We start from the raw sequence: 10482 nt of genomic DNA on the forward strand, positions 1-10482 counted from the left end.
TCATACCAAAATGAATAAGTCCAAAATTTTAGTTTGATGACGCTTTCGATTTTGGAGTTACCAGTTATCAAAGTTTGGGCCAAAAGACCCTCAAGAAATGAATAGTACATTCCCTGTAAACACAAAAATGTGCGCCAAGCTCGTCCCAACAAAAGTAAAACATTTTTTGAAACCTCCAGTTGGGCTTATAACAAAAGTATAAAAAAAAAAAAAAAAATTGGGATCTCGCTGGCGCGTCATGTTACGCGCACCTGAACCTTTGACGAACAGTGCCCTCGTGCCATTTTCAACGCCTCATAACTCAACGCGCCTATAAGATCCCATGAATTAAACAAGTTCACATGAAAGAGCTTACATCCCTCAAACAAATTTAAGTGCAAAGTGCGTGGAATCTCGTTGACTGGCTATGTTCATATTAATAAATGCTAGGTTTTTCCTTGATGTTTAAGTATATCTGTGTGATGCAGTGATATCTTGAAAAAAGTGATGCAACATTCCCCCAAAAAAACAAATATCTCGAGTGAAACCAAAAATGTAAAATTAAGTGACTATGGTAACCCAAATACACTTTGCTTAATACTATTAAATGCTAGACTTCTGTACTTAAAACAAACAGTAAAGTTGTTTTTCACAATTTCGTTAGATCATAAAGGTGGTGAGGAAGACGCAGCATGGAGCAAAAGAATTCATCAGGCAAAAAAAGAGGTAAATATTTCAATATTGGATTCAGAATTGGACAATTAATTTTACCAAATCTTATTTTACGTGAAGTGCGATTAATACAAGGCATGTTTTAGCCAAAACTCAATTTGACCTAGCTACAACGCTGATTGTTGCGCTTTAAGTTTTTTTAACATACTTTATGGCTCTAAATTCTTCCAGAGAGTCCAAGACCTGGTTTGCAAAGTGGGCAAAAGAAGTTACGTCTATCACAAGATGAAACAGGTAATTTTGATTTTTAAAACTTTTATGGTTTTAATTTCTTCATATTGGGAAGTCAATAATTAATCTATGTATGCAGTCCGTGATCAGGATGTTGGGCCGAGCAGTGTAGGGCATTGGCCGGAATTCTGTTATTTATAGAATGAGGGTTCAAATCCTGGCCTGGTCAATTGCAAGATTTGAGTCCTTGAGCAAGGCACTTTATCATATTTGCTCCTCTCCACCCGGGAGTACACAGTGGGTACCGGCGAGAGCTGTGGAGTAAGCTGCGATAGACTGGCATCTTGTCCAGGAGGAATAGACTAAAGGCCCGGTCACACAGGCCCCGATAACGAGAACGAAAATGAGAACGAAAAAATGCACGCTCGCGATTGGTTGAATTGCTCCCCGCAGAATACGTCCACGCTCATTCAACCAATTGAGGGCGTGCATTTTTATCGTTATCGTTTTCGTTCTCGTTATCTGGGCCTGTGTGACCGGGCCTTAATGGTCTTAGTCGTTGAATGCCAAGGAATATAGCTAGTTATAATCACGGGTCTGATGAGCCATGTTGGATCAGGACAAACTTTGCTTTACTTTTTATGTAGTCTATGGTGCATGGGAAAAATGACAGAGCTATTGAAAAAAAAAAATACAAAAATTATATTTCCAAACTCTAATTTTAATTGGATAATCACGGTTTGTCATTGTTTTTCCGTTGTTATTTTTTAAGATATTCAAACTTGTGTCATGAAAGAGGAGCAGATGTTGTCAAAAGATGAACGAGGTAAAGATTTGTTTCCACTTTGTGAATTGAAGAACCAATCTTGACTGAACCAAACAGAGCTCACTGCCAATCATCATTCATGTGGTCCGTTATGGTTTATGGCTTAAAACTATTCATCACAACAGCTTCAAATTTAATATATTGGTTTTTTATCAAACACTGATGATAACATTTGTGACATTTGCTGTGAAATTTTCGTGTCAATCTTTAGTCGGGAAAAACTTGAGTTAATATTCTGAGCACAAATTGACTTTAATATTTACAACATGTATAGGCCAAGTATTACTGCTAAGGAAAACTTAACATTAATATATTTGATTTGAAGCAAAGTATAAACGACACCCGGTGTCAATATTCATGACAAGACATTCAAGTATAACGCAAATTTTCAAGTCAAGAATGCCCTAGGCTACATGAAAAGTATCCTTCCACTGAGCAGGAAAATACTAAAATCAAGTGGTGTAGAAGAGCTGGAAATATGTTTACAAATACTGAAATAAGCAAGTACGAGTGTCACTCCCTGGAATGTGAACCTAAATAGAAGTTTTATCTGTCATCAGATGTTGAACCTGATCTTCAGCAACAACAAGCCAGCCACCAATCATCTAGTGCCAGTCCTAACCAACCACAGACAGATGTACATGTACAAAACTTATCAATCGAGAATCCTGGTGCTGTCTTCCTTGGTCCTGTTAATAACACTACAGTAATACTACCAGGCAAGCAGAATGTACCAGGTATTATACACATTCATCTTAGCATGGAGGTTATTTTAGAACAAAAAGGAATCCTAAATCAAAGGCTCTTGATACAGTTCTCTGCTTTAAATGCCACACAAATAATTTGTGTTCAAGTTGGACCAGGTTGTAGGGTATGGAAACTACATGCATGGTGCTTAGTGAGTGCCATGATACTTAAGTTATATCTCACCATGTCAACTTATTCAGTAAATTGTGTTGAAATGATATGATATGAACCAACCATGCCAAACATTTTTACAACAAACTAAATTTCTATTTTGAGACACCATAGCTCAGACATCCATTGCATAGGATTGTCACATGATTGGCAATCACATGACTGGCGAAAAGGAATTTGAAAAGAGGAAAGAATGTAAATAAAATCCAGCTCTGTGGTCCTCCTCAAACACATTCACTTGAACTCAGAGGTGAAAACCAGCTGGTGTGGATCTGTCACAAAAAAAGTTGTTAAACTCTGTGAGTTGAACAGATTTATTCAAAGGACTTGTGTTGTGAGTGTAATCATGTTAGTGATGAATTTTTGTTTATTTTTATATTTCGTAACAGGAACACCAGACCCAGATCAAGTTCAAGCTGTTGGACAAAAGGCTAACAAGGCACTGAAAAAAAAGTACACAAGCACAGGTAGCTATATACAGATGCTCCCATTGGTTGATGATAGTAAGAGACACATAATGGACATCTACACTAAGCTATGTTTAGATGAACTAGTTGACACAAGAGAGAAGATTCATCACAAGAAAATTAATTCATGTGAAGAGATTTTCCACTTTCAGACCAGGGAGGGTTATCCAATCAAACGTATTGTTGTAAGCGGATCAGCAGGAATTGGCAAGACAACCCTAATTGACAAAGTTGCTTATGATTGGGCAAGGGGCAACAGTGAGACACTCAATAAGTTCAAACTTGTTTTTGCTTTAAAAATGCATTCATTGCAACAAAGTAGCAACTTAGAAGATGCCATCTTTAGTGAAAAGCTTCTGACCAAAGACTGTGTAGATCAATCTGCCTTGAAAGAGTTTGTTGACAAGAACCAAGACAAAGTATTGATTCTCTTGGATGGATTTGATGAATTTAAATTTGATCCGCTTCACACATCCTCATTTGGTTCGATTCTCAATATTCTGAATCGAAAGCTGGGCCCAGAATATTGGGTAGTTATTACATCCCGTCCCCCCCTTGACAAATTAATCAACTCATCATTGGTTGAAAAGCCCTATGCTCATGTGAGAGTTGAGGGGTTTTCCCATACAGATAAAGAGGAATATGTGAATAAATTCTTCACTGATGATCATGTCAAGGCTAGCAAGCTTACAGAGCAGATAAAACAATCAGAAACCTTGTCTGATTTGGCAAAGAGTCCCATGCTACTGCTGCTCATGTGTTTGCTGATGGGGAGCACAAAGAACACCCTCCCACACACAATGACACGACTGTATAACAAAGCACTGAAATACATATTCAAAAGGAAAACAAGAGACATCAAAGACGATGCAATATCTAAGATTTTGATTTCTATTGGAAAGGTTGCTCTAGGTAGTCTCCTTTCTAAAGATCAGTCATTTGCCTTTAGAGAAGGGGACTTTGAAAAGAGTGCGTTAGATGCAGCAATTAATGCAGGTGTCCTCACTAGTGAGAGGGTCATCGATGGCCTTGAAACCTATAAACGAGTAACTTTTATACACCACACATTTCTGGAGTATTGCGCAGCGATGTACTGGCAAAGCTTGATAAACACCGAAGAATTTGACATAATCCTAGATCAGATTGAGTTGCCAGCCTCTCGTTATGTTTCTCGATATCATTATCTGCTCCGGTTTTGTTGTGGAGACAATGTGGCATGTACAAATCGTATTTTACAGAAGGTGCATCAAGGCATGAATTCGGAACTTGTCGTTATTTGTTATTTTGAGAGTCAGTCACAGGAACTGCCACCAGCAAATGTTATCAGTTCAATTCTGACTGATCGTCTTATACTTCACAGTTGGAATAATGATAGTACAAATGCATTCTTTCATTTTGTGAACCAAGTGGCAGCCATCAGCAGAGGAAATGATTATTTCACAAAGGCTAAACGTTTGGATGTGTCTGTTTTTAATTTCCCGAGGTTTGGGGATGATTTGGCAAAGTCAATAAAACTAATGACCAATTTACGATCTCTGTCTCTGAAAGACAGCTCATTAACTGCCGACAATACCAATCAAATCCTATCATCATTGGCAAGTCCATCAACATTGATTTGGCTAAACCTCTCAGAGAATAAAGCATTGGGTGGCTGTGCATCCATTTGGGGTCCTGAACTGGGGAAAATGGAATGCCTTCAAGATATTGACTTGCAAAACTGTTCACTGCAAGGTACAGATATTGAGCCCATTGCTGTGGCACTGAGTGGTGTGTCTACTCTGGTTGAACTTGATCTGTCATGGAATCAAGACTTGGGTGGTTGTGCAAAGATGTGGGCTCAGCACTTGAAGGGAATAAGACACCTTGAGGAGGTGTACTTGGAAGAGTGCGGATTGATAGATAAAGATATTGAGCCCATTGCTGTGGCACTGAGTGGTGTGTTTACTCTGGCTCATCTGAACCTCAATGATAATGATGCATTGGGTGGCTGTGCATCATTGTGGGCTCAGCATTTGAAGAAAATGAACCACCTTAAGGAACTGACATTGATGGCTTGTAATCTGACAGGTGGTGATATGAAGCCCATTGCTGAGTCAGTGAGTGACATGCCTAATCTGATTGATCTAGATCTCTCAGATAATGATCCATTGAGTGACTGTGCATCATTCTGGGCGCCTCATTTGAAGCTAATGACCAAACACCTCAAGAAGCTCGAAATGTGGAGCGGCATGGGGAGCAAATGGACAGATAAAGATAAGCAGCACATTAATGCATCAATCGGCTTGGATTCGCCCATATTGGAGTTGCTGTAGACAACCACACAGATAGGAATAAAACAAGCAGACAAATTATATTTTGATTGATTGCCACAGCCTCTGTTGCCGAAAAACTTATGACTAGCCAGTCACACACATAAAAATAGCTTCTGGTACACATGACCCCACAATTGTTTGGCCAGTACTTGGCTTCTTCTGCCCACATAACACTCATCAAATTTGCCCAGTACCTGGATTCTTCTTCCCATGAACACGTGACCTCAACCATTACTGGGCACCACGCCCGAAGTAATTAATTGGCAAACAATTGCCACACCACAACAAATCTGGCCAACATGGCTTCTTCTTCCAATGTACACGTGACACAACCATTAATGGGCACCACGCCCCTATTACTTATTTGGCACACAAATGTTATATTTGTTAACTGGCACCTGGCCAAACATTAATCTGCATGCCCACCTGACTCCAATCACGTGGGCACACAGTCAGAATGCACTAAAACAATTATTGAAACTAGTCATACCTTACACAATGAGGTTAACCCATCAATCAATTAATTAAGTTGTAAAATTCCACCTTGAGACATGAGGTTGAACTTAGCCCCTAGGGAACCTCAGAGCGCTAACACAACTTATTGTTACAATACTTTAACTCAATATTACAAATGGGCGTGTAAGTTCCTTGAACAAGGTGTACAAAGTGAAAGACATAATTTGACAAAGTACATTTACTTGCAACTATAACCCCCAAAACAGAAACACTGTGTGAATCCCGTAAAAAACGCCAAACGCGTCACACAGGGAGAACATGGCAACAAGCCCAATTGGAGAACATTGCAAGTTGATAAATGGACCAGCAATACACCCTTAATCTCCTTTGCTAACTTCTCTTTCACCACTTGAGGGCGCTCGGCAGCCGAGGCCAAACAACCTGAATCACGGGGGACGCGCGGTCCATCAAAACATAATGAAAAAACCTTTAGAAAAACCAGACCGCAAAATCCCTGCATCTCCAGTTAACGGGTACACTGTCAACCATAAATCCAAAATAGCACAGTTAATTGGAGTTGGGAGAACGAAAAGAATAATTAATTCCCTTCGCTAGAGCGCCCCCTGGATTTGGCTTATGAGCCTGCTGTTATGCCGATTTAGCAACTTGAATGCTTCCCAATTGTGCACGAAAGCCTGGTTTAGCGCTTTGCGGGGGAGCTCACGGGGAATTACATGTAGCTGAATTGCCCAGCGTTACGGCAACTAAATGCGCCATGACCAAAACGCTGACATTTGCTACAACTGTGCGCAAACCTACATGCACCAAAGTGACACCCAGTAGCGCTGTTGAACGCAAAACACAAACCAGGCCTAGGCGGTTGAACAACATGATTGTGCCCATTATTATTATGTGCAGTTGCACGCCAACAAACATTGGAGTTTGAGGTGAATGGAGTTGAAACAGCGGCTACTGTTAACCATAATTCAGTATCGAGGTTGCCCCACGATCGCCCCGGATCAGATACTTGCTTTAGACGAAATTGCTCGTCATATGTTCGCCAGCCCAAACCAGTATATTGAATTGATGCAGTGCGAATTATCTCCGCATACTTCAACAACTCTGCACAGCGCGTAGGATGTTTGGCTTTTTTATGACGAACTGATTGCCCTCCATTACAAACTGCAAGTTATTCTGATCGGGAGCTCTCGCCATGACCCCATTGGCGTTGTCTTTGTACAACAAAGAAAAATCAACAAACGTCCCTTCCCAAATTTTGTCCTTGATGGCTTGAGGAACATGGAACCCAAGTGGAGTAAACTTGGTCAGGCCCAACTGAGGAATTGGGACTGGTCGCGTCCCAAAATCTATGCCACAAAGAGGCCCAACGCCACCACTAGTGTTAACAATATTGACAGAGTCGCCATCACAGTCCCACGTAGCCTGGCTGGACGACGTAATTTCCTCCTCGGTCGCTGCATGGACTACAGCTTGTAATATTAGTGTGAACAATTAATGTCACTAGTTGCCCAAGTCTCGTAGAAGAAGGCGACCGCCCAATAAACCGCACCGTGTGTAACTACACTTTGGCCCCATGTATCAAGCATTTTATCCTGAAAGATAAAATGTGTTAACAACAATTTCAAACATTCTAGACAAAGCCTTATCCCATAAGAATGTCATTGTAGACTCCTCATTTGTTGCAATTGTAACTCATTCTGAATTACTCACAGATGTGAATCTGTCATGTCATTGAGTCTGTCATTTCTCTGCACAACTGTGTACTTCCTTTAGTTGAGTGAATGAAACTCAACATGTTTATTGGAGACTGTTGGATCAGAATGAATTTACTTCCCAATCCAACGATGCATTATCCCTTGAAGTCTTGGGTTGTCTCTTCCAGAAGTTGAACTTGAGAAAACTTCTCAAGTATGAACCCGGTCACTGAGTGTTATGCTCCCTCTGAATCTTAACTTTGACCCAACGCATTGGTGACCTTTTCATTTTTAGCTGACTTTATGGTTTTAACAAGTTTTCTGTACACCTCATGCAGTTAAAAACAAAATTCAAGTAATAATCATGTGTAGGTCTAATGTTAGCAACACTACATAAATGACTAGCAGTTTCAGCCAGAAACACACAACATACTAAAACATGAAAGTTGCATGGCCGAGTTCCGCCAATAGGATTACATTTTCTTTTCTCTCAAAATGAACAAAATCATAATAATATTTTGGCAATGTATCAACTTGATTACTTCCAGTTTAGTACAGGTAGTCATCACTAAATGTCATCTGATAAGTTAAAAGAGAAACACCTTTGCAATTTGCTTTGATTGTTTTGTGTTTTTAATAACACAATCATTGTCTGTAATCATTAGAGGAAGTTGACTGACACTAAATCAGTGTAAATGCCAGTACATCGCAGCGCAATACAATGTGTCTTTAGGTATATCAGAGATTGTACCTTTATTGACCCAATTGATGAAGACATTACCCAAATTGGTCACACAATTTTCTGTCAAGTTCCCATGGGTAGAGAGTTGTCACGTATGACGTCAGTGCAAGAGCGTCTATTTAACAGTTCCTATGATTCAAACCATGAACTGAAGGGCATGATGGTGCTTAAATGTAAATAAATTCATTTCATAAACCACTGAAATATTGCAATGTATAGTATATTTTTGTATTTATTAAGAACTTATCTGTAGTATGGGATATGGATCGTTATTTATGGTCATTTATACTAGATAAGACAAATAATATAACAAACATTGTTGTTAGATTACTCATCATCATGACTTCACACATTAACACAAGTGTCAAAGAGCCTGGACTTTCTGCAGGCACAAATTGTACATAGCTCACCATGATGAGGACTGGAAGGTAACAATTGTTATCAATTTTTGGTATAATTATAAAAAGCTGTACATCTCAATCTGTGTTCTTCTCATTTATGATAAGTTGTTTTATATTTAGTGCAATATTTCCCTATAACTACATAATGTACTGTTTAATTTTAACAGTGGTCATGTACAGTTTCTCTTGTACAGTTTTTATTGTATGTCTTGGGGTCCCATCAGGGAGAACAGTGGGATCAATGATGGAGTCCCTGAATAAATAAGACCAATACAATACAATTATGATCAAACATGTCATATATCTTATATGAACAGTGAAGCATCTTGCCTGCCACGAGATGCACTGGATGCAAAAGAGTATTATTTTGTAAACATTGCTACATTGACTATTTGTACGGACAAATATTCATTTATTTGTCTAAGTCTAGAACACATTATAATTCATCTCGTTTACATAACGCATTATGTTAACAAGATGAATATTGGCATAACTTAATTGATCTTTTCCTATGTATGATTTGGAACCTGTGAATATTCAAAGAAAATTGTTCACTTTGTTAAAATAATAAGGGAATAAAAGGGTAGTGACAAGGTCTGTAACGGCCGTTTAAAACCGTCAGGGTCTCAGCCGTGTAATAAAAAGAAGGACCACGACCCTGCCGGTTTTTAATGGACGTTTAAGAACGAGTCACTACTCTTTTATTCCTATTCATAAATGCCCTTTTTGGTTAAAAGGCGTAATTAAGTAGGAAACCAGCTCTGTACTAGTGGTGCATTTTTATGAGACAGTTTTCGGATATGCATTTGTGCGCATAGTAATGCATTCTCGTATCCATGGGCTAAAATGGCGCGCGGAGATCGATCACCTTGGGGAACATGATTAAGGGCTAAATCGCACAAATGCTATTACCGGTTATAAACAGCTCCAGCTGGTCATGTCAATCGTTTAAACACCCCCACGTGACGCACTTTCCACCAATAGGAATAGCGAAGCTGTCTGGGGTATTTATGAATGAGTATTTCTAATTCCATCTTAAAAAGACCCCCAGTGTGCAAAAATATGAAAGTTTCAACTAAAACTCCAAAAGATAGTGCTACCTGGGTATTTAAGAAAGGAAGAAATAATAAACCAACTTTGTTATTGAGACCAGGGGTGGATTGCACTGAGCGGTCTTAAGCCGGTCTATACGCTATAGCCGGCTAACTTGATGTGCGCTTAGACAATCTTTAATTATAGACCGGTCTATTATTATAGCCAGTCTTAAATGTGAAGTGTTGTAGACGATTTGATGCGACGAGCTCTCTGACGAGACGGAATATTAGAGATATATTACACCCATGAGAGGCATTATGATGATGATACATTGTACTGTAAATATATGTTCCCAAGAGTGAAAATGATTGGATATCCGATGATTTTAACCTAAGCAGTAAGAACAATGCCGTACTGCCAGTGCTGCAGATGTGCTAAGTATTATGGGACATTGTTAGTATTGCATTACTTTTCGCCGACTTATCTAAGACTGGCTTATTGCAACAGGCTTAATGACTGACTAAGCTAAGACCGTCTAAGGCAGATAGCCGGCTATAACTGACTGATCTTAGACTGCTGACTAAGACTGTTTTGTTGCAATCCGCCCCTGGTCTGGAAAGAATGACCATGATGTGACTCAAACTCATATTTGAGCTTCATACAAATTGAAAAGACCATTTTAAGCTTTAATGTCAAATTGTTTGAAATTAATTCATGCGCAAATTACC

General features: G+C 39.3%; 1 protein-coding gene across 1 annotated transcript; it reads left to right on the forward strand.

Moving 5' to 3' along the window:
* The first annotated feature begins 878 nt into the window (after positions 1-878).
* On the forward strand, positions 879-5405 carry LOC117305710 (protein NLRC5-like). Its single transcript, XM_033790581.1, has 5 exons — positions 879-945; positions 1655-1708; positions 2269-2445; positions 3016-4101; positions 4642-5405. Exons 2-5 carry the CDS (start codon positions 1672-1674, stop codon positions 5403-5405), a joined length of 2064 nt encoding a protein of 687 aa, XP_033646472.1. The 5' UTR covers positions 879-945; positions 1655-1671.
* The last annotated feature ends 5077 nt before the right edge of the window (positions 5406-10482 follow it).

This window comes from Asterias rubens, unplaced genomic scaffold (genome assembly GCF_902459465.1).
Source record: "Asterias rubens unplaced genomic scaffold, eAstRub1.3, whole genome shotgun sequence".
NCBI classification, from domain to species: domain Eukaryota; kingdom Metazoa; phylum Echinodermata; class Asteroidea; order Forcipulatida; family Asteriidae; genus Asterias; species Asterias rubens.

Excerpts from the sequence above, each read along its gene's own strand:
- LOC117305710 (XM_033790581.1), top strand. The coding sequence starts at position 1,672 with ATGAAAGAGGAGCAGATGTTGTCAAAAGATGAACGAG. Across the intron at positions 1,709-2,268 it reads GTTGTCAAAAGATGAACGAG|ATGTTGAACCTGATCTTCAG; the intron begins GTAAAGATTTGT and ends ATCTGTCATCAG. Across the intron at positions 2,446-3,015 it reads AGGCAAGCAGAATGTACCAG|GAACACCAGACCCAGATCAA; the intron begins GTATTATACACA and ends ATTTCGTAACAG.